At 44.1% G+C, this 23,215-nt stretch overlaps 2 protein-coding genes across 10 annotated transcripts in view; one reads left to right on the forward strand and one right to left on the reverse strand.

The window, feature by feature from the left end:
- CUNH1orf112 (chromosome unknown C1orf112 homolog) overlaps positions 1-18,276 on the forward strand; it is a 30,628-nt gene extending 12,352 nt beyond the window's left edge. The window contains exons 10-23 of one of the 3 annotated variants that reach the window (XM_025196762.1): positions 1,341-1,489; positions 3,699-3,828; positions 4,335-4,521; positions 5,608-5,690; positions 7,042-7,093; positions 7,986-8,075; positions 8,728-8,913; positions 10,962-11,084; positions 13,083-13,328; positions 14,056-14,169; positions 14,639-14,743; positions 15,118-15,198; positions 16,120-16,239; positions 17,663-18,276. In XM_025196762.1, coding sequence (XP_025052547.1) covers positions 1,341-1,489; positions 3,699-3,828; positions 4,335-4,521; positions 5,608-5,690; positions 7,042-7,093; positions 7,986-8,075; positions 8,728-8,913; positions 10,962-11,084; positions 13,083-13,328; positions 14,056-14,169; positions 14,639-14,743; positions 15,118-15,198; positions 16,120-16,239; positions 17,663-17,854 — 1,858 coding nt within the window. In that variant the 3' untranslated portion in view covers positions 17,855-18,276. The remainder of the gene's footprint in view (positions 1-1,340; positions 1,490-3,698; positions 3,829-4,334; positions 4,522-5,607; positions 5,691-7,041; positions 7,094-7,985; positions 8,076-8,727; positions 8,914-10,961; positions 11,085-13,082; positions 13,329-14,055; positions 14,170-14,638; positions 14,744-15,117; positions 15,199-16,119; positions 16,240-17,662) is intronic. The other 2 variants (XM_006017733.3, XM_025196763.1) reach the window with 2 other exon arrangements.
- Positions 1-23,215, reverse strand: part of SCYL3 (SCY1 like pseudokinase 3) — a 47,854-nt gene that overhangs the window by 1,122 nt on the left and 23,517 nt on the right. For 5 of the 7 annotated variants that reach the window (XM_025196767.1, XM_025196764.1, XM_025196768.1 and 2 more), the window contains 5 exons: positions 22,849-23,010; positions 20,604-21,340; positions 18,373-19,087; positions 17,001-17,164; positions 15,264-15,480 (listed from right to left, as the gene is read on the reverse strand). In XM_025196767.1, coding sequence (XP_025052552.1) covers positions 19,025-19,087; positions 20,604-21,340; positions 22,849-23,010 — 962 coding nt within the window. In that variant the 3' untranslated portion in view covers positions 15,264-15,480; positions 17,001-17,164; positions 18,373-19,024. Of the gene's footprint in view, positions 1-7,069; positions 7,238-15,263; positions 15,481-17,000; positions 17,165-18,372; positions 19,088-20,603; positions 21,341-22,848; positions 23,011-23,215 lie in introns of those variants that run through there. The other 2 variants (XM_025196765.1, XM_025196766.1) reach the window with 2 other exon arrangements.

The following is a 23,215-nucleotide window of genomic DNA, read 5'->3' on the forward strand; positions in this document are numbered from 1 at the left end:
CCCCATGGGCTCCTTCCCCCTCCTCCAGGCCCCCCGCCCCCCCACTTACCGGCATGGAGTCCTCGTCCAGCTCCCTGCAGCGGTTAGCGGTAACTGCCCAAATATCTGAATCTCCTCCGAATCTTTTTCCGAATTGATTTGGAGGCTTTGAATCAATTTGGACCTTTTTTATTGGTCTCCTGATTCAATTCGGATTAGGAGATTCAGTCGCCGAATCGGGCTGGATCTCCTCAGAATTGAATCAGCACCCACAGCTTCGCACAGCCCTACTGGTTAGTCCTTGTTGAATCACACTTTGTTGCTGTTATATACATGCGATGTGCAGTGTCACAGACAAGTTACTTGTAATTTTTCTTTAAATACGATACCAATCCATTTTGCCCCGGTCATGAATGAAATAGGTGTGTATCAATATATAATCAACACTGATTTTGGTTCCACATTTGGAATGTAGTTCTTAGTTCTGCACTGAGATGTGTGCAGATGAACTCCAGTGTACAACTTATTGCAAGATCATTTTCTATATTGTTTTGTTGATATTTCCTCTCCTGGTTGTACTGGCTCTGCTGGGTTTACAGGAATGAGAAAACTGTAGAAACAGGTTAGCTAAATTGCCTTTAGTTTCACCCTGAATGAAACAGAAGTAAAGTCAGAGCACTTTTGCCACACTTGTATCACTACAACGAAATTACAAGTGCATGGTAACAGTTTGTATCAGTATCCCTTGATCAATACAGTTGTTACATCTGTCTGTGTCCTAGTCGGCCTGTCAGAGACTAGTGGGGTTTCTGCTTGCTCCCCTCTCCTGCTGTTTTTGTCTTTACTCTCGCACTGTTTTCCTTTTTCTTTATCTCAATCTCTCTAACTTTTATTTCTCTATTTAGTCTTCCTGTTTTCTTTTTCTGCAGTGCAAGAGGTTAGCCCATTGTCAGTAATCTGCAGTCCCATATGCTGGGGCTCCAGATAGACTCTTCAGCTGCACCTACAAGTATTTCCCTTTGAAGGTTTCCCTGCCTTGCTATTTTGCACCTACTTTTCATCTAATCTATATCCAATATGCTCCTTCTGTAAATTGGTATATTTTTCTTACTGTGCTCAATAAATGATGAGCCAGTAAAACTTGGTTTAAAGGCAGAGAACAGTGATAGGCTTACCATTTTAAAAGAGTAATAAAGCTGCTGCATCTCGTTGCTTGTACTGATGGATTTTTTTTTTTTTACTCCACAGTAAAAATTTTTTACTCCACAGTAATAAGAACTCATGTTTTGCCTCTTCCTAATCCTTTAAAATGCAGTAATAATGAGTTCTGTTGTTTGTTTTGTGTTTTTTTTCCCTTTCAGCAAGTTTCCTCCCAGTCTGTATGCTCCAGTGATATCAGAGGCCCATCGAGATGAAATAGCCAGGGTTTTTCTAGTAGCTCTGGATCCTCTCATCTACCAGCTTCTTTCTTCAAGGGCTTTCTTGGAACAGGTGTTAAGTGAAAAATTAGGTGAGTTTAAAAGTATTACTGTCTGTGATACAATACTCCTGTGTCATCTCTTTGGCACCCAAGTCTTCTTGCTTCCTATGCTCCAAGATCTTACAGCTGCACCTCCAGAAATGTAATATACCTCATCCAATGCACCAAATGCCCTGATGGAAAATATGTAGGAGAGACCAAACAACAACTGCGCACCAGAATGAACGCACATCAGAAATCCATCAAAGACAGAAATACCCAATTACTGGTGGGGGCACATTTCTCACAGGAGGGCCACTCTCTCTCCAGTTGCTCAGTCCTGATCCTCAAGGGAAATTTACACAACACTTCCCAGAGACGAGCCTATGAGCTCCATTTCATCAACTTCCTGGATACTAGAGATCATGGACTAAACATAGACATTGGATTTTTGATACATTATAATCTGCCTGGCAACTGACTCCCCAGCCCCTGGCTTCTTTACTTTTTATTCCATCCAGGAAGAGCACACACCAACTGCTGAAACTTCCTTAGCCTGACAAAGGGTTTTTGAACCTGAAAGCTTGCTTAATAAATATTCTCCAACTATCTCCAACCATAGATGCTTCTCAAGCAAATCCCGGGACGTCATTCTCCCCCTGTACTCGGCCTTAGTGAGGCTGCAGCTAGAGTACTGCGTCCAGTTTTGGGCCCCACAATTCAAAAAGGATGTGGAGAAGCTTGAGAGAGTCCAGAGAAGAGCCACGCGCATGATCAGAGGTCAGGGAAGCAGACCCTACGATGACAGGCTGAGAGTCCTGGGGCTCTTTAGCCTGGAAAAGCGCAGGCTCAGGGGTGATCTGATGGCCACCTACAAGTTTATCAGGGGTGACCACCAGTATCTGGGGGAACGTTTGTTCACCAGAGCGCCCCAAGGGATGATGAGGTCGAATGGTCACAAACTACGACAAGATCGTTTCAGGCTGGACATAAGGAAGAAATTCTTTACTGTCTGAGCCCCCAAGGTCTGGAACAGCCTGCCACCGGAGGTTGTTCAAGCGCCTTCATTGAACACCTTCAAGATGAAACTGGATGCTCATCTTGCTGGGATCCTATGACCCCAGCTGACTTCCTGCCCTTTGGGCGGGGGGCTGGACTCGATGATCTTCCGAGGTCCCTTCCAGCCCTAATGTCTATGAAATCTATGAAATTTGGGTTGGTCTAATAAAAGATATCAAATTCACCCAAGGAACCTTGTCTGCCTATGTCCTTAGACCAACACGGCTACAACCTAAACCCCTCCAAGAACTACATAACACTTTTGCATTTGTTTGCTGGTGTCTGAATTTGTATAGCAGCTCTAGTAATGGATCCTGAATAATGCTGTCAGGTACTAAATTGCAGTGCCAGCAGGGGTGAACATTCCTTGTTATTGCCATTTTTAGTTACTTTGAGCACCTTGGGAATATTACATTAACACACTGAATTATGTTATTAAATGAGTCTCCTCTTTAATGAATCTTTCTATAATTTTTCACTACGCATCTGTGACAAATCTACAGTGAGGGCTCTTTGAAAAAAATTTTTCCCAGGAGGTTGGTTTCTGTTCTGTTTACAGATAACTAGGTTTTGGCAAAATAGATATTGTTTGGAAAAAAAAGTATTTTCAATTAAAAAAATAGAATACCAACAAGCTTAAGCATTTTCAGTTTCTGCCAAAGACCTAATTATGTCATCCCCAAATATCTTTATTTTGAAAAACAGCTGCTGTCCTCCTGGGAGTTATGGGCTGGGTGTCTTGTGGCTTCCTTTTCCTTTAAATTGGGTTCCCTTTGCTATCTTCATCTTCTCTGGTGTGCACCAGGGCCAAATGACTACCACAGAGCACTCACCAAGAGAAGGAGGAATGGGGCATAACAGAAGATGTTATGCACCTAGGGAGTGAGGGCCATAGGGAGAATGGGAGTCTGAAGCACCAGAATGACAGCTCTTGGGTCTTACACCTGTATCTCAGAATCAAAATATTTTTTTGTCTGAAATAAGGGTTTTGATTTTTATTTTTTTTCACCAAACACTATGAAGTTTTCCACGGGAAGCTCCTTTGCCATTTTGTTTTCATCCCTGACTATAAAGCGACTTTGCAGCCTTTATGTTGTTTTCTCTTAACCTTTTGGTGTTTAACACTTGTCCAAAAGTTAGTTTTATTTCCATCAAAATTTTTTTTAAAAGGGCAACTTTAAAAATATATGTATCCTTGTAGATCTTTCTCCTGAACTGCAGCTGCCTCAGTGTCATCTTCTGGTTAGCATAATGGACAAGCTGGCCACTCAGCCTGAAGAGGTGCGAACTCTGTGGAGCTCAGGAAGCCAGTCTGCAGAAGAGATTCCAAGGTAATTCTGGCTTACAGAAGTCAAACTGAATAGGTAAACATGGAGGTTTAGGTGCTGGCATGTCCCTCAAGCTAATGAACTGGCAGGCCCTGAGAGCTGGTGTGCTTGAAGGGGGTCCTGCATGGTGCCTCAGGCATACCATGCAATATGAAGCAGAGATGTGTTGGCTGGTTGAGGAAAGGATGTCCTTTTGGTCTCTTTCCAGGATATTGAGATCACTTCAGGATAAATTATTTCAGTCTCCATAATTTGTTGATGTTCTTATAAGGCAGCATATTTATATCTGTTCCCCAAATGCCTCTGGTAATCACCTGCCCTTGTAAACAGGAAGTTAATCAGGATTGTAAATCTGTTTTGGTAAAGAAAAATAAAATTAAAAAAAAATTGACATTCTTGATAAAGTCCCCAGCATGACTGAGCAGAAATCCCTTCACTCGTTGGGCTGTCTGTTTTTTGGGGGAGTAGAGTTTGGACAGCAGTAACTCTTGCCTTTCATTTTTATGCAGGTTGTCATTGTTCTCAGCCCTTTTCCTTAGTTTCCAGCAGTGTTCTGGTGAGCTCGCTCTTCCTGTCTGTTTGCCTGGAGTGTTAAGTACAGGGCAACCTGAGGTTCCTGTCACCTTGTATCACCACGTTTGTGTCCATCTGTGTGCCTTCATTGCAGCTGTGTTGCCTTCACACTTCCCTCAACTGGTAAGGCTGTTTGATAATGTGATCATTGCCAAACCAGCTGGTTCCACTAGATAGTAATTGGTATTTTAAAAATGATGTCCCCCTCCTTATACACCCTGAATGAAGTTGGTGTGTCTGGGCTTGTCTTAATTTGGCAGATGGAAGGCAAGCTGCTTTCAAGTGTGCAGCAAATGCTCTTTGCCAAAAATAACTTGATGCAGGTGATGAGAGACCTCAGATGTGTTAACTTGTTTGCAGAATCACAAGCCAGAGGGAAAAGTATGCTGCTTTAAAAGCATTCCAGTACTTTCTTTTTAAAGCAGTTTCCAAGTGTGCTAAGTTTCTTATTGGTACACAGCATAGCTAAATGAGTAAGTCTTATTTAACAATCAGAACAATCTTCTTCTGTATAACTATACACTTCTTCAAACCCATGCTATAAAATAGAAAGTAGTATTTATCTACCTTTTAAATGTGTAATTTGAGGCTTAATGTTATATAGTGGCTTGATTGTTACGTTTGACACAGTATGCATAGATGAAAGAACTGAAATGGACTAGATAACATGAGATATTAAGTAGTCCAGGGGTCTCTGATTTTGTGTATGTATAATGTTCTGTAAACAAAACAGATCCTTTCAGTCCTAATTCTGTGTTTTGTCTCACCCTTCAATGGCTCACTCTAATTCAGCCTTCATGAGGTTTAGCAGGAGTTTTCTTGTCCTCAGGACTAAGCTAGGATTCTGTTGCATCTTGAGAAAGTTTGTTGGCCTAAAAAAGGAACTATGTTTTCATGAAAAAATGTGTTCCTTTTGGTTTAAAAGATACAAGTGTGTTGACCCTGTTTTCACTAAAGTTTTTTTGAAATTATAACTTTTTCACCCAGCTGTAGTCAGCTTATATGCATGATCAACCGTTAGGGGCCTGTACCAAAATGCATCTATTACTGCCTGCTTATCTTTCTAACATAAGCCATTAAATGATTGTTCCTAGTATTTTACGTGGATAAACAGATTTCAGTTCATCTGCCACACTAGTTAGCAGACTAAAAGTAAAGACTAAAACTGCAGCCTGTTTCTAATTAAGTGTCCCTCTATTCTTTCCTTAGGAGTATGCTCTGCTTGATGCTGTCCTTGGTTCTAGTATGATCACCTCCCTGCTGGCTATGGATTCATGGTGTTTCCTAGCTCGGTAAGATATAGTTATTTATAAGGCAAGCAGCAACTGGTCTAATAGTTCAGGCTGCATCAAGGTTGGCTTTCTAACTACATAGTTAAAAGTATGAATGATTCTCAGACTTTTAGGATGGAAATGTTCCAGGATCAGCCTGTGCTCTGAAAGAGCTTATTTTGGAAAATGCAACCAGAAATGGTTCAGTTGTTTTTTTCAGATTCCACATAGCTTAAGGGGAAAAATATACTTTTGCTGCTACAAAAGTTTTTTGCCCATTTTATAACAGCTACATAGACTATGACTGTAAGTAGCAAGGTTAAATGTTGAATGGATATGGCCACCTCATAAAAGAGTACTTTATATAGTGCTCAGTGACTTTTTTTTATTTGATTGAATTAAGCCTTTGAGAAACCAGTTTGGTCATGTGGGGTACATTTTGAACAGGCTTTTTTGCCAAGCTTGTGATGTGTGTAGCTGAGGAAAGCTTTGTTAATGTGCATTCATCTGGGTAGGTTGGGTCTGTAGTCAAAATGAGCAGTGGTATGTGGATTGGCTGCAGAAAAGGAGTAAAGAGCTGAGGTTGGGGTGGGGCAGGGAAAGTTACTCCTGTAGTGTACATTCTCAGCTGAGGAGCTCCTAAAGCTGTGAGGGGCCTTCTCTTGTGGACCTTTTAAAGTTCTGGGTGGGGGTGACTTTGTGGATATGCAGCCAACTAATCTAGATGACTGAATTTCCAAGTGTTGGCGGCAAGTTCCTGGTAAGTCAGTTGATTTGAAGTTCTGCAGCAGATACCTGCTGCTTCTAGTTTAGGGTTGGGGGGGGGTTGTTTTCAGGAATTTAGGAAGATCCCTATGAGAAGCCTCCATAAAAGAAAAAAAAATAAGGTTGTGCAGATAAGCACCCAAATTAGCATATGTCAAAATTAAAGTTGGACTTGCAACTTAAAATTTGCTTCCTACTGATGTGTTATATGAATAAATGCTTTTAGGAATGAGATTACAGACTAGTCCCCACATTTTTATTCTCAGAATGGTTCAAGTCTTTACTGGCTTAACATGTTTTATGTAAGTTCTCTCCTATGAGAGGTTTAATTTACACACTGCATTAGTATAAAGGGGTCACTTGTTTTGATCTGCATATCTCCTCTACCCTCCTGCTAATAATGCAGGCCCTCTGTATCCCTTGAATTTTTCACCATGGAAATAGCTTCAGAGTTATTTCCCAGCAAATGGAATGTACAGAGATCCTTAAGAAGAATGTTTCTCTGCTTTGTTAGGCAAGTGGGAAACCCCTCTCTCTGACCTGGCAGAGCAGGGGAGACATACTGATCAGCTTACTGAATAACCTCACTTTCTCTGCCACATCCCAGGTATGGAACAGCGGAACTTTGTGCTCACCATGTTTTTGTGATAGCCCATTTGGTGAGTAGCATGGCAAAGCCTGGAGTAAGGGACCTGAGTTCTAACTTGGTTCTTCTTTATAAATGACTGTCCTCTTTTTTGCGCTTCACTTTTCCTGTCAGCAAAGTGGGGAATATTCTTTCTTCCAGCGTAACACTTCCTACACTATAAAAAATATTACACAAAGTTTATAGAACAAAACAGTCCGGGAGAAGGGTTACAAAATAAGTAGACAGTGCAAATCTTTTATAAAAACTACACATGCAAACGTTACTCTTTTGATCCCACATGACAGATTCTCAACCAGGGTGCTCTGGCACTCAGGGGTACTGTTAAATCTTTTCAAGGGTGCTGTGGGGTGTCACGCAATGTTAGCACTGTTAGATGTACAAACATGATTCATAAGATAAACCCAGAGGTTTCAAATAGGAATTCACAGTGTTAAAAAGATTCTGACCTATTGTGGTCTTTCTGAGTTCTTTGCAGCAGAAGACTTGCTCTGTTATTGTTCAGTAGTCAGTCAAGGAGTGAAAACTAGGAGCTAGTGTTTTCTGAGGGGTGCCTTGAGTCTAAACAGATTGATAACGACTGGACTAGAGGAATAGGCAGAGAGGAACCAAATGGGATGCCACAAGGATAAATTGAATTATATTAGAGATAAAAATAGCACCATCTAATAAAAATACCCAGCAGATGGCCAGTAGTAATTCAGGGAAAGCCTGGCTGTGGTGGCTGTGAAGGCAAATATAATCTTGAATATAAGAATTCGATTTCTCGCCACCTGAAATGAGACTAAATATCTGTTGAATTTTTCTGCACTTTGTCACAAAAATGGTTTTTCTGTAGGACTATTTCTGAGCAGATTTTCTTTTTCTTAATTTAATTAGATCAATTCCCTGTTATCCTAATTCAGATAAAGTCTTGCCCTAGTGAGTGTTACCAGCTCTCTATCTTGGGTGTCCTCCTGAGGCGTATGCTGTTTTTGATGGCTCCAGACCACCAGGCAAGTATAGTATCAATCTCTCTCCTACCATCTGATGAGTCAGACATAAGCTCCATATGCCTGTTAAAATACCACCCAGCTCTTTTCAGTAAGCAAGAAAAGGGAGCGTGGAACCGTCTTGTTATTGCACTTGCTTTAGGCTCCAGGAAATGGTGATGGCAGAGCCTAAGGTGCTTACATGAATTCTGTTAAATAACAGTAGGCACAGAAGCCTTCTTGCCCAAATATAAAAATCCCCAGTCTCTGGGACTTGCTGGTTTCTGATATAGTGCATCTTGCTTCATCAGGACTATGTCTGTCTGTACTGGAGGGGTTGGTTAGTGCAGGAGAGTTCAGCATCATCCTGCTTTTCATGGATAATTAATTGTTCCATCAATGTAAAATTGCTATTGCTCCACTGACTTCATTGCAGCAATGCAGATTTACACTTGCAGGCCATCCCAGTCACATGGCTGAAAGCACAAGTTGTTTAACCCCGAGTAAGTAGCTTGTTCTAACATATCCTATGCAGGGCTCATGTCTCCTTGTTAGATTTCCAAAGCAGCACAGTCCAAGGTACTTGCAAGCACTGTTGCTGTTTGTAGGTTTGGCAGACTCCTTGACTAGCTCTTTCATTTCTTAAGGTTCTTTCTTGGTCTCTTTTTTCTTATAGGTGGAATTTACCCAAAAATTTCCTCCCACAGAACTGGAAAACCTGCCTGTCTGGCAGCTTATTTCTCTCAAGGCCCTAGCTCCTGATATAATGAAACATGTGGTGAACCAGCTCTGTGGGGTAGGGCTTGTGCAGAGCAGGCAGTGGCTGAGTGGCAGGCGCACACTAGGAGAGCTCCCACATGTGGTAAGCGTGGGTTTAATTGTTAACACTCCTGGGCCTAGAGTTCTTCAGAATAAACTGCTCCCCCACCCCTGCTTATTTTCTTTATCTCATTGTTGTGCAGTCCCATGTGCTTTTGGGCTGACAGCTCTTTGGGGCAGGAGTTTGCATTTTATGGGCTGGGTGGGTACAGCTTATAGTGCAGTGGGGCCCTGATCTCTTGATTGTGGCCTCCAGACATTGTAGGGTAGTTTTTATGAATATTATTAGGAGGTTTATTGTATTAGAATATTGGGGATAAGGGGCTATGGTGCAGAATTGAGCCAGAGAAAACAAATTAAGAGAATGAGCTGAACAAGCCAGCACAGATGATTTAAAGTCCTTTCATGTCTCTGATACCTCTTATATTCAAAGTGCTAAGAAGTGATTGACTTGTCACCATATTGATTACTAGGCCTGTGCAAAGCAGCAAGTATTTGCTTTGGATTTGGATTTGGCCGAATTGGAGGGACAGTGATTCAGTTCGGAGATTCATATCACTGTCCCAATTTGATTTGGCCAAATCGGATCTGAAGATTTGATGCCGTTTCGGAGATTCGGCCATAGACTGAACAGGCAGCAGTCCTCACCACGCTGGACACAGCTGCCTCCAGCTGGTAAGTCTGTTGTGGTGGGCAGAGGGGGGAGGGGAGGACGAGCTGCCCAGCCTGGGGGGTGGGGAGACTCAGGGAAGGGGGTGCAGGATGTGGGCATGGCAATGGGGACTATACCCTGCTGCTGCTTGCCCAGCTGAGGGGGTGGGGCGTGATGCAGGCGTGGTTCCCTCCAGGTGGAAGGGAGCAAGCGACAGTAGGGCATAGCCCCTGCTCCCAGTGCTACTGTGCCTACATCGTGTGCCCCCCCCCAGCCCTGCTGGGCAAGTGACATATACTGGGTGCTGCCACTGCTTGTCCAGCTGGGGCGGGGGGTGCAGGATGTGGGTGCAGCAGTGCTGGGAGTGGGGGCTATGCCCTACTACTTTTGTCCCCTTCTGCCTGGAGCAAGCTGTGCCTGTATTACACCCCTTCTCCCCCAGCCCAAGCTGGGCAAGTGGCAGTAGGTCAGAGCCCGTTCCCAGCGCTCCAGCCCCCCACCCTGCCCTGGCTGGGGAGCTTGTCCCAGCCCTAATCCCTCCTTTCCCCATGCCCTTTTCCTTTCCCCTTTTCCCACCACAACAGACTTACCAGCTGGAGGCAGCTGTGTCCAACCTGGTGAGGACTGCTGCCTGTTTAGTCTATGGCCGAATCTCTAAAGCGGCGTCGAATCTTTTCTGAATCGATTTGGAGGCTTCCAACTGAGTCAGACCTTTTAACTGGTCTACTGATTCGATTAGGATTTGGAGATATGGCTGCCAAATCGGGCCAGATCTAATTGAATCGGCTACCAAAGCTTTGCACAGCTCTATTAATTACTTGGCGCTTCTCAGGGCTCATCATTCATGAAAATCAGGCCACATGTATATGTGTGCAAATACAGATGTAGGAGCCCAGTTGTAAGAGGAAATTCTTATCTTTTGGAAATTTGAACCTAGAAGAATGCAAAATTTCCTTAAATCAGAAAGAGACCATCAGAATGCATTACCTTGCAATGTGTGTTTACTGCTTGTGTCCATCTGCTATCAAATATCAAGGTAACAAAATGTAGTGAAAGCCGTACTGAGTCAATAACTATTCTAATTACTTTTGGATTAGAAAGGTGGAGTACCCTTGCCTAAGTGTGTGTGTGTGTATATTTTAGGTTAGAATTTTTCTTTTAAGTCATTGTTGTTCTCCTGAAGGTGATGCATCTGAAAGCAATAAGCACTGGCTTTCTTGACAGCCTAAGAAAGAGTTGCAGCACCCTCTGGAGAACTGTAAACCCCCATCTGAAGTCACAGAAAATTTGCCTTACTAAGGATGGTGTTAAGTAGCTCAGAGGATTGGCTACACTAGACAGTGACTGGAGTACAGTTAACTTCACGTGAGGTCTTAATGGGTGAATTTCATAGGCTGGGCACTTGCCTTTATCATGACTTTCCTTTCTATCTCTGCTAGAATATTGCTCTCTCCGCCTTGCTGACTGTGTGTAATTCTGCTGGGGGTGTTCTGGAGGCAGGACAGCAGGCAGCCATCTTGGGAATTGTTGGTCAGGTCTGGGCTGTCCTCCAGGTCAAGCAGGTGAGGGAGTTCACTATTCCAATAGCATAAACCACTGTCCTGAAGAGCTTGTTTCACCATTGTGTATTACTGAATCATTTAACTTGGATTTAGAAGTTTTCCTACAGCATAGTGCAGCCTGGCTCTCCATGGTGTCTGAGATGCAGAGTTGATGTTCTGATGTCCTTATAAGAATGTGCAGTGATATGTAGCATGAATTGGGTTGGCTGTGGCTCTGTTTGGCACTCTGCTGCTACATATGTGCTGTGCTGCACTCAACAGAGAGAGGGGTGGTGTCCTAAGGTGGTGCAAATTGCTGTAGCCCCATTGACATCAGTGGACACTGGTAATGGATTTTTTTATATATATATATATAAAAAAATCCATTACCAGTGTCCACTGGTAAATATACCATTTCATAATGTCTATGAAATATATAATTTCATAGACATTAGGGCTGGAAGGAACCTCGGAAGATCATTGAGTCCAGCCCCCTGCCCCAAGGACAGGAAGTCAGCTAGAGTCAAAGGATCCCAGCAAGATAAGCATCCAAACGTTTCTTAGAAGTGTCTAGAGTAGGTGCTTGCACCTATTCCAGGCTTTGGGGGCTTGGACAGTAAAGAAGTTTTTCCTTATGTCCAGCCTTCAACTGTCTTGGAGGAGTTTATGACCATTGGACCTTGTCATCTGTTGGGGTGCTCTGGTGAACAGGTGTTTCCCCAGATCCTGATATATACCCCTTATATACTTATAGGCTGCCACCAGGTCACCCCTGAGCCTGTGCTTTTCCAGCCTGAAGAGTCCCATGGCTCTTAGCCTCTCTTCATAAGGCCCATTCTCTTGCCCTATGATCATGCACGTGGCTCTCCTCTGCACTCTCAAGCTTCTCCTCATCCTTCTTGAATTGTGGAGCCCAAAATTGGATGCAGTACTCCAGCTGCGGCCTCACCAAAGCCGAGTACAGCAGGAGGATGACGTCCTGAGATTTGCTTGAGAAGCATCTATGGATGCAAGCTGGAGTTTTGTTCACTTTATCAGCTGCAACATCGCATTGGTGGCTCATGTTCATCTTGTGGTCAGTCATGACCCCCAAGTCCCTTTTGGCTGCGGTGCTAGCAAGTGTAGCACTGCTGAGCCTATAAGCGTGATGCAGCTTTTTCCCACCCCCCACACTGAGGTGGAGTACCTTGCATTTATCTGTATTGAATGTCATCAGGTTTTTATCCGCCCACTTTCTAAGCCTATCAAGGTCAGCCTGCATTACCAGCCTATCCTTGGGTTGTGGATACTCTACCCCAAAGTTTGGTGTCATCAGTGAACTTGGCCCTTCCGCTTCTGACACCTGTATCCACATCGTTAATAAAGATGTTAAAGAGTACCGGTCCAAGGACGGACCCTTGGGGAACACTACTGGTCACGAAGTGCCATGATGATTCATTTCTGTTGACCACCACTCTCTGGGTCCAACCTTGGAGCCAATTCCCCAGCCATCAGACTGTGATGTAGCCGAGGCCACAGTTGGCCATTTTTTCTATTTACATATAGATATATAGCCATATAGATATATAGTGATGTAAAATCCATTACCAGTGTGAACAAAACCCATATCTGTTCAGAATAGTACCCCAAAGCCTCGTCCGGGGGGTGGAGCCGTGGCTCAGCCCCACCTTGCCCTACCCTGCCCTGTGCAGCTCTGGGGGCAAATGCCCCTCCTCCCCACCCTTGTGCCCCCCAGACAAGCGGTGGGAGCCACTGGATGAGCAGCTGCAGTGGCGGGGGGGGGGGTCCTGTGCCTGCCTTGCCCTGGCAGCGCCTAATCTAGCCCCAGCCGCACCTCCTCCCCACAGGGGGGTGTTGATCTGCCCCTTCCCTCCCCTCTCCCCTTTTACCACAACAGACTTACCAGATGGACTCAGCTGTATCAGAAATCGGATCAGTATTGGCCCCCAAAATGTCTATTGGTGCACCCCTACTTCTTAAACCACTTCTTTACTCCTCTTTTTTTTGTCTTCTTCCCAGCTTCTCACAAATCGGGTGGTGGTCTATTTGTCTGAGGCCAGACTGAGTATTTGGGAACATTATTGCAGTATTAAGTTTTTTCTACATCAGTTGAATTGCCTGGTGAGCAGAAGTGTTCTGTTGCTAATGATATCTTCTGATCTGCTAAAGGTCTCAAGTCAACAGTGTCTCCAGCAGACACTCTGCTTACTGCTTCAGCTGCTGCAATTTTTCAGCTTGACGTTAGAGCCTCAACTGATGATTCAGGTAAGAACCTTATTAGACAGTCTACTTAGTAAATACTGGGCCTTTGGCTGACTAAGAAACATCTGATGAATTGCTTCCATGGTCTGATTTCTACCATTTAGCAACAATGAAGAGTTCTTAACTTTATTTTGAATTCTTTCTCTGATGCCTTTGCTTAATGCTATGCATTGGTCACTATAATTTTTAGGAATGTCGTGTGTTTTTTCTCCAGAAGTTAAGTTAGTGTTTGTGGGTTTATGTCTATAAAAAGTCATGTTGGAAATGATGAATTCAGGCATTTTTTTAATACCTTGAACAGCTCTAGAATACTTGCTTTGCTGCAGGTATGTTCCATTGCTGCATCAAATATCCCATCTAACTTTCTGGGCCAGTGGTGCCCAAACTATTTGCTCTGTGGGCTGGCTGAATGGTGCCTGGTCAGTTCACAGGCCACATCTGGTCCATAGTCCTGATATAGCATGCAATGCTGGCCCTGCTGGGGCCTGAGCCATCCGTGTGAGGTTTGGAAATTTGGTGTTGGGGGAATGGTGGCAGTGTTAATTGCAACCGTTTCCCTGCTGCCAAATTTCTGGACTTGGATCAGATGACACTGCTCTGCAGACTAGGGGTTGAGCACCCCTGTTCTAGACTTTGGCATACTCAAGCTCAACGGTCATCTCAGAGCCTAAAGTTTTAATCTGTAGTCCTGTTATTTTGTGGGTCTTCATACAGATGTATTTTCCTGCAGGTATTTGTATTGCAAACTTCCCTCCTTCAGTTGGATCCTCCAGATCACATTCGGTTGGCAGCAGTGGATTTTCTTTCATCTCTGGGAAAATTGTTTATACCCCAAGTAGTCCAGGTAAAATGCACTGGGGGTCACATTTATCATGAGCTTGTGTGTGTGTGTGTGTGTGTGTGTGTGTATATATATATATATATATATAATTAAAGGATCATGTTCATGAACTGCAACAGCGCCACAGGATAATGATCCTCAGGAGACATTTTTAAGACAGGAGATAATGATTTACATAGGTTTCATATTCCACTGAGATTATCTCAGTTGTACCTAATGATTGTAGGATGTTTGGTGGACTCATGTACATGTTGTCGTTTCCCAGAAGTTTACTAGAACTAGCGCTTGAGCTTTAGATGAGGAGTGTGCATAGGATGGAAGGGTGTTCCTTCTTACCATATTTGTTGCCAGCCAGCACTGTGGCTGACTTTCTCTGCTTGCATAGTGTTTCCTTCACAATGAATCATGACCATGGTATATGCAGAGTTTACCACTGTGTAAGATATCTGATGAGAACTTGCTCACTTTTCAGGGACAAGTTGTGTCCAAGCTGTCAGGTCTCTTTGGCTCTCTGTTGGCTGACAGGACTTGGCTGATTCACCAACATGCCCTGGAGGCATTTGCTCAATTTGCAGAGGTAAGAACGGCTGTACCTTGGATATACATGTTTGACACTTAATTTATTTCATATAGAGATTTCTTAATTTCTGTTGCTGCTGTCTGAATTCCCTTCACTTTGTTAATATCATTTTCGCAGCAAATTGCTCTGAACTGACTTTGGTATTCTTACTACTACTGCACCAGAGAAAAGGGGCTGTGCAAGGAAAACATAGTAACATAAGCTTGGACGAAGGAAGAACAGATTTCCTATGTCCTGAATACCACATACACTTTCTTTTCTCAATCTGTGCACATAACCCATTTACACAGATCCTTTTTCAGATGTTCTATAGTTCATCTTGACTGCTATGTTGAAGACTAATCAGATTTTTTGTTCAACACCTTTGACAGGAAACAAGCCATGAAGACATAGTTCCTCAGTGCCTTAATTCTGAAGACAGTAAGAACAAAGTTGTTTGCTTTCTGGCCAAGGTATTTGGTTGAACTCTTACTATGGCCTTGCTTAACAGAGAATGGCTTTTGCCAACAATAACATGAAATCAGACTGCTCTGCGACTGGAATCAGATTTGAGTTTTTAATATGTGTCAGCACTGGCTGAGATCAAGCATAATGTCGACACCTGCTACAAACTCCTCACCCACGCAGTTCTCCCAATGCTGTTCAGTTTTGACTTGTTAATGCCTTGACTTTTCCTTCTTGGGTAAAGGGTGACTCAACTTAGGGAGGGGTGACTTTGTAAGTTGAGAAGGTGTCTGTAAGTGAAAAGATGACAGGTGGCAACTCTCTTGTGCTGTAAACAATTACAGCCTAAGTTAGCAGTGGAGAAAGGCCAGGTCCCTAACCCCCCTAGCTGGTTTATGTGCTTTTTTTTTCATGCTCCAGTTGAAAAGGGGGAACCTTCATGAAAATCTGTGACCATGTCAGCCTCCAGATTATGGCTTGAGAAAAGCTAACAAACGTGCAAGGGAAGAGAGAAAATTATATTGCCTAACTGGAAGAACACTGGAAAATGTTTACATGAATGCAGTTCACTTACTGCCTTGACTCTAGCAAGACTTCAGTGTCTGTTGATGAGCCAGTTTTCCACTGGTCATCCAGCACTTCAGAGGGAATAGATCTGATGGAGGGAGTACATAGGTTTTTCACAGCAGTCAGTAGGAAGGCAGCAGAGTAACTGGTATTTGGCAGTGCTGTCACAACAAAGGGTGGCTGCTCCTCCCTTTGCTAATCTGCTGGGTTTGAAACGTTGCTCTGAGGAAGACAGGCTGGTTGGCAGTTTAATGGGATTTTTCTCACTTTAGTTTTGAAAGTATATTTTCATTTCCCCAGAGCATGTATGCAGGCTGGAAACGCTGCTATTCTGGGTAACTCTCCTGTGGTTTTTCCCTTAGACAAGGCAGGTGGAAGAGACAGCAGAAGCAAGGGCAGAAAGAATGAAACAAGAAAATGCAGTTTGCAATAGATACTTTCAGAAAATGAAAATGGATGGTGACCTGGGGTCAATATTAGAGGTATGTGCATCATTCACACTAGTTGAACTGCATATTGGAGATTTGTACCAATTTTCAGATGTGGTGAATGGGCACTTAAGTTAGGCAGCCTGCTTGTCTTTTCCTGCTCTGGTTATGACAAGGGCTTAACCCTCTCAGCAAGCAGAGTCTGGCTTTGAGACTGCAGTTTAGGCTTCAGGTGCTTGTATCTCTTTTGCCTCTCTGGACTGAGGGAGGAGTCTGCAGGTGGGGATAGTTGGTGCTATGTGTTACAAAATCTGCTAGTGATCATGTTCAAGGCTTTAACAGGCCACTTTTCTAAAGGTTAAGGAAGTTTTACTTTAAGACTTGTAATTGGAAGTAAAATGCTGTTGGTGGTAGGGATAATATATATGTACCTCTCTGTCTCATACCCTGAGCCAGGGTTCCCTAGTAGTATCTGAGCTCAGCACAGCCTGTTCCACTCTGAAGCACTGCCTTCTTAAGGCATCAGCAGCAGGAGAACCAGGCTTGCTTCTATAACAGACTTAGCACAGGCAGCGAAAGCTGGCTAGACTTACATAAGTAAAGGCTGTGCTTTTGGTTGCATATTGGTGTGGGGTTCCTTTCCCCCCCCTCCTACTTTCCCTTTAATTCAGCAGTTCATGCCTCTGCAGAATTACTGTATTTACTTCAATCTAAGACTATATATATTTTCTCCATTCATTATGGTGGGAAAAAGCCCCTTGTTGTAGATTGAGTACTGCTCCACCCTCCCACCTCCGCTCCACGCCCCCATTTACCTCACAGCTCCGGCTCCTGTTGGGCCCCCTGCTCTGGGCCAGGGCGGGGAGCACAGAGTGTGTGCTGCCTCCAGCCTCAGCCACACAGCAATGGTGGCAGCTTTGCCCACAAGACTGAGACTGCCACCACACCAGCTGCTGCGTGGCCCCAGCAGGAACCGGTGCTGAAAAGGGAAGGTAAGAGGGGAAAACGAGAACAAAATTATAAATATTCCATGCCTAGAATCTTATTCAGAGTTGTCTTCAATTCAGGTAAATGATGATGTTACTGTGTAGAGGGCAGCAGGAGTACCTGACAGCCTGTATGTACTCGCACTCCAACTTATTAATATTTACAAGGGCACTAAAGTGAATCGGGAAGAACCTACTAACCCTCAGTAAAAAAAAAAGAAAAGAAACGAAACTTAAAAGGCAGGAGTCTCTGCCCCACTTCTGATAATGAGGGAACTTCATACTGAAATGGCATGACAGAAATTCTCACTTTAACCACCAGTGCTTGAAACAGTGAGATCTTTGCACCCAAAACCTATGTGAAAAGCTCTCCTGAAGGTGCTCTTGTGCTTACAATGATCACTTACATTTAAAGTCTTAAATGGAAAATTATCTATTGTAATAGGACAGTAACATACTAGAAATGTAACAGTTTGTGTTTGAATCTGCAGCCTTCAGCAAAGAGAGCTTGTCATTCACCCTCCGAGGAGCAGTATAAGTCAGCAATAGGCACAGCAGAGGGGGCACTGGAAGCTGTGAAGTTGCTGCTGCAGAAAGGACCTCCACCTGCTTGGCTTACAGTGAAATTAGAGGCTCTACAGGCAGCTCTAGCCAGCTTAAGAGACCACGTGGTAAGAAACTGAAATGTGTTTAGACATTAAATGGCTCAGCTAGCAGAGACAGTGCCACAAGAGGATCCCAGCTGAAAAAACAATCTGAAAAGGAGTTACTGTGGTGATAAGCTGGTATAGAGACTCTGGTGTTGATTAAATGTTTCTTCAGTTTGTCCTCTGTTAAATTGCCTCATTAGTGTTAAGGGGTGGTGACCTGCCTTCCACATTAGTTGGCTAAATAGGCCAACCTATTTTTGTGTTGTGTGAAGGAGTTGATGTTTCATGTTGTTGATTGTATATAGAAGACAGCTTTTTTAAAGTGTTTCATTTGCTGCAAATTGAACTGACAAGTGTAATAAGGTATCTGAATTTTTTGTAAGAGAAAATGAATGGCTACAGCAGTTGCCCTGCTATGTGTACAGGTAGAGAGGGTGGTGACACTTTTAATTAAATTGTTAACAATGTGTGTGTGTGTGTGTGTGTGTGTGTGAACACTGAATGTTTTCAAATCTATAACTTAAGGTTTCATGGCCACAGAGAATACATACCTTAGCTGCTGTTCCACTCCAACATTCATCTTTTGAAAATACTCTTTATTGGTCAGGTTTAAAGAGGAGTGGATTTTGAGCTGCGATACAGTTTGTATCAAACACTCCCTCCGTTAACAGTCTCCTAGCAGCACAGCATGTAAACAGAAATAAATAGGTCATCCAGGTACCAAGTAGAGTCAGTCTAAAATGATTGCCTTTTGTACCTGAAAAGTCAAAGCCTTTTTCTCCAAAAAAAGAAGTGGTACAAACAGGAACAATTTAGCTCAATTAATGCAATTTTCATTTATTTTCAAGAGTTTTCCAAAGCACTGATGATTCCTGGAATATAAGGATAAATTCCCTCTCCTCCTCCAGTAGTGTGTTGGTACCATTACACAGACCCTTGACACTGTTCTTCCAACAGCAGTGCTATGCACCTTCCTTGTACATATGGCTTGAGCACAGGCCTTGACCTCAGTATTTTGGCACAGGCTGGAAGAAAGAGCATCCTGTTGCAGGCAGTTAAGCTGCACTGGGATCTTACTGAGTGCTAGAGCAAGTGCCTCTTCCTGGTAGGGGTGGTGAGGTATTGATCCATAATAGCTTGGAAGCAGTGACTCTTCCTGGAGAATCTGGTAAGTCACAGAAAGCTCTTGCCTCCACCTGTCCTTCACCAGTTAGTGTCATCCTCCCAGTTCAGCTCTTCTTCTTCATCCCAGCCTGCAGCATCAGCCTACAATTACATAAGAACTGTCATTAAGGACTTAAGAACATCAGTACAATAAGAACACTTACATGACAAATATACATGATAATCCAGGTCATGAAAAACTCTGCCACATGTTTGAGACCCAAAGACCAATTATGAAAGAAGCCTCCCCCACCAGGGTGCAGTTTGAAGCACTGTTGCATGCTCAGCTCTGATCTAGTCTTTGGTTTATAGAAGGCTGAGAGCAGCTGGAGCTCTACCCCTCATGTTAAATAAGCAGTGTCATGCATTTATTTCTGTGCCAGTCAGTAAGCACTTGCTAAGGGAGAAACAGATGTTCCCTGGAAGTAGCAATAGTTACCACCACCTCACAAGACCAAAACGGTTACCATCTGCAGCTGCCACTCCTCTTTGCATTTAGAGGGAGATTGTGAACTGAAGATTTACCAAGCCCTGAATCCTGTCTCACATATTCCACAAGGAGAATAAAGTTGTGCCCTCATTCCAAGAACGCTCTAGAGAGAGAGCATGCAGAGGACGGGAAATTAAAAAGTGGTTACAGCTTCATCAAGGATGTCCCTTGCTCATCAACACAATGCAACTGTAAGGTACCCTCAGGTGGCAAAAAGCTTTTAGGGGAAAGTCAGCCATTCCTTCCTCCCAGAAGGGTTCAAACAGAAGAGAGCCGTTTGTCTCATCACAAGTTTAAAAAGAACACAGCTGGGTTTTAAAATGCAAAGCTAGTATAGGAAAGATGCTTCAGATCTGTATAAGAAGGGAGAGAAGAATGATTTTGCACAGTCAGAAGCTTGCATGCTCCTGGAGCTTTGGCTAGTGAATCAGGCTAATTGAACTAGGCTGCAAAGGTCTACTGACACTGTTGGTTCCTGACCCCCTCTCTTGCTCCTGCAGTTTTGTGGAGAACTACCTACAAGAGCTCTGCACTAAAATTTAAAAAAGCAGTAGGGGGAAGCTTTTAGTTACCTTTACTTCTAAAGAATAAGCCCACTATAAAAAAGTTAACATTTAAATATTATGCCTCCGACACTGAATCCTTCCACTGCACTTCAGCTTTCACAGTAAAACTACCAAGGCAACAAATGACAATCAGCTCTCAGAGGCTCCCTGTCTAGATTTGAACCTATGAACTAGAGGGGAAAGGATTTAATAATCCCCATTCCTGGTCCTCAATCCTTAAACCATCCTGACTTAGTTGGAAAGACCCTGCATTTTGGGCACACTACTCATTAGTTGTGTGCGCCTCTTAGCATGAATAGTATCTGCAGCTACAACAAGTCTATGAAAATTAACAGAGTCTCTGATGAGTTAAAAACCTCTTCAGAAGATAACTGATAGGCAGACTGTGCAGACAGAAGCACTAATTTTAAGCACCCATTATTCCACATCCAAGGCCTTACTACTCATGGCACATGACTGAGGAGCAGCAGTGGGCTCTGCAGAACCTGCATGTGGTATGCATCCTCAAAACCACTCTTTTTCTTTTAAAACTGTACCATTTACTCGTATCCCCAATCCTCACCTCGGTAACTTCAACTGCTGCAAATCTGGATGAGAATGGCATGATCTGGGAGACGTCTTCACTGTTGGAATCTGCATCTACGTAACTGGGACCAACTGATTCAGTCCTCAGTTCAGGTAAAAGCAAGAGTGGTGAAGATGGTTTAATGTCTGGGATCATGTCAGCAAACCAGTCCAACTCAGGGTCTTGCACTGGTTTCCTCTTTACTTGGATAGTGAACTCTTCTCCTAAACCAGTCTCCATTGCAGACTTTGGCCTCTCCTGAAGTGTTTTTGGCAGCATGGTGGTTTTTCCCAGCTTGTCTGGGAACTCCCAGTTGTCATTGCTCCAGCTGTTCATGGGGGTGGACTTCAGGGGAGGACTCAGTTTGAGGCTTCTGGATTCTCTGCTCAGTTGGAGGATAGGAGGAAACAGTCTCTGCCCTGTGACTGCATCAGGTGTTGTCACATCAAGGCTGTTCCCTGAGGACAGTTCAGGATTGGGGCTGCTGGGTTCAAAGTCGTCCCAGGGTTCCTCATCTGCATTATGTTCAGCAAAATAGGGGTCAGTACTGCTGCAAGGTTCTCTTGTTTGGATCTGTATGTTCACAGTTTTGTCAGTTTCTGTGTCCTCAGACTCACTCCAGTCTGGCCACTCCTCTGACAGCTTTTCAGAAATATTCAAGATGCTTCTGCTGTTCCCCAAAGCATTTATTCCCTCAGGCAATCCGTTTAGGGACAGCTGAGGGTCTTGCTTGCCTGGAGAAGACACAAACATTACATACTAGTGCCATAATCCCCTCATGAAATGAAGTACTTAAAAACTCCTAGTACCCTGACACTGCTTGGCTGAGGAATATCCCAGCTTGGGGACTATCACTGCAACTATGGTCCATAGAGCCAGCATCCCACCTCCAACAGAGAACTGTGCAAGCTTCTTCAGTGCTGGGGAGGGTGGAGGTAAGGAAAGCAGTGGAACAGTGTCTCTTGCATCATAAGCCCTTGCTGATTTTCAGCCTAATATGCAAGGGTTATTCACCTTGGAACATTAACCAGAACTGACAAGTGAGCCGGAGGAGCAGATAAGCTGAATGAAGCTTCAGGAAAACTATCGTATTTGGTGGACATTTGATCAGCTTGCTGAAGACCAAGTGTATGAGCCATGGCAAATGTAACATCTAGCTTAATGACAGGAAGACAGGTACAATGCTAGAGCTGCTGCCCTATCTAACCCAGGGGCAGCCAAAGTCCAGCCCACAGGCTGTACCTGGCCAGCAGTAGACTCCATTTCCCAGCAACCCCTGCCCACATGACTGGGGCTGGTTTACATGGAGACCCTAGCAGCAGCTATGCTGTGATAGCAGGGGGGGAAGGGTTTCCATACAGGCTGGCAGGCAGCAGAGGCACCAGCTTCCTCCTGGGGGGTGCTGTGCTACAGGCAGGAGCAGGATGGGTTCAGCCGCCACTGCCTGTGCAGGGCAGGCAGCAAGGCACAGACCTGCTCCACAGCCAGGCTGGGATGTTGCAGCAGTGACAGCATGGTCTGGAGCTGGGGCAGAGCTGCAGTCTGCAGATCAGCTCTAGACCATGCTGTTACTGCCACAACATCCCGGCCCGACTGCAGAGCAGCTCCATGCCCTGCTGTAGGTCCTGCCAGCACTGCTGGGGCCGGTCTCCACAGAAACCCTGGTCCCTTGCTCTCACAGCACAGCTGCTGCTGGGGTCTCCAAGGAAACCAGCCCCAGCCATACAGGCAGGGGCTGCTGGGAAATGGAGTTTGGCCACTGGCCAGATCCACAATTTTGCCCACCCCTGATCTAACCTCTAATAAAAGGGCCAGCAGATTTGACAGGGTGTGAGGGGCAGGAAGAGACCTGCCCTTGCAAATACATAGCAATACTCCTTTCTTGGCCAGCAGCATCATTGCTTTCTCTTATCCTGACTATCTACCTGCTTGTCAACAGAACACCAAGGATCTCCCTCCTGGTACCATGGCTATTCAAGTCAGCTACAACTGTGCTCAGAGGCTGCATGTTTACTTCACATATTTCCCTGCACTCTCCCCAGTCAATTCTATCTAACAATTCACTTCACCGCAAAAGGCTGATCTGAAAAAAAATCATTTTAAAAATCATCATCTTCCACTGCTCTGTAGCCCTTTCAAAGCAAGCAGGTGGGGGTGCAGTCATGCTATCCCCAATTAGCAAACGTTTCATTACTGTAGTAAGGCCTGTCTAGGATGAAAGCATTGTTGGAGAAAAACTTACTCATCTTTAGGGCCACATGAGTGTCTGGTCTTGATGGATATTTCTTGCTGCTGATGGGCACATTCTCAGAGATGGGGCACTTAGGATACACACTGGAGGAGTTCTTCTGTAGGGGCTGGGACAGCTGATTTCTTTGATTGCTCAAAATGCAAACTGGGGAGTCTGCAGGGATACAAAGCAATATAAATGATGCTGTTTGCTCCACTGTTGTGACCACTCCTGCCAATTAAAGGTACATTGGAACACTCCATTAGCTTTCATTGCTAATATGAAGCCTGAGTTGGCCCAGATAATTTTAAACACTCAAGCCACTACCTTTTACAATACAGAAGTGCAGCCCATCAAGACTGTTAGCCCCAATGTGCAA

This window comes from Alligator sinensis, unplaced genomic scaffold, assembly GCF_000455745.1.
Source record: "Alligator sinensis unplaced genomic scaffold, ASM45574v1 scaffold31_1, whole genome shotgun sequence".
Lineage (NCBI taxonomy): Eukaryota > Metazoa > Chordata > Crocodylia > Alligatoridae > Alligator > Alligator sinensis.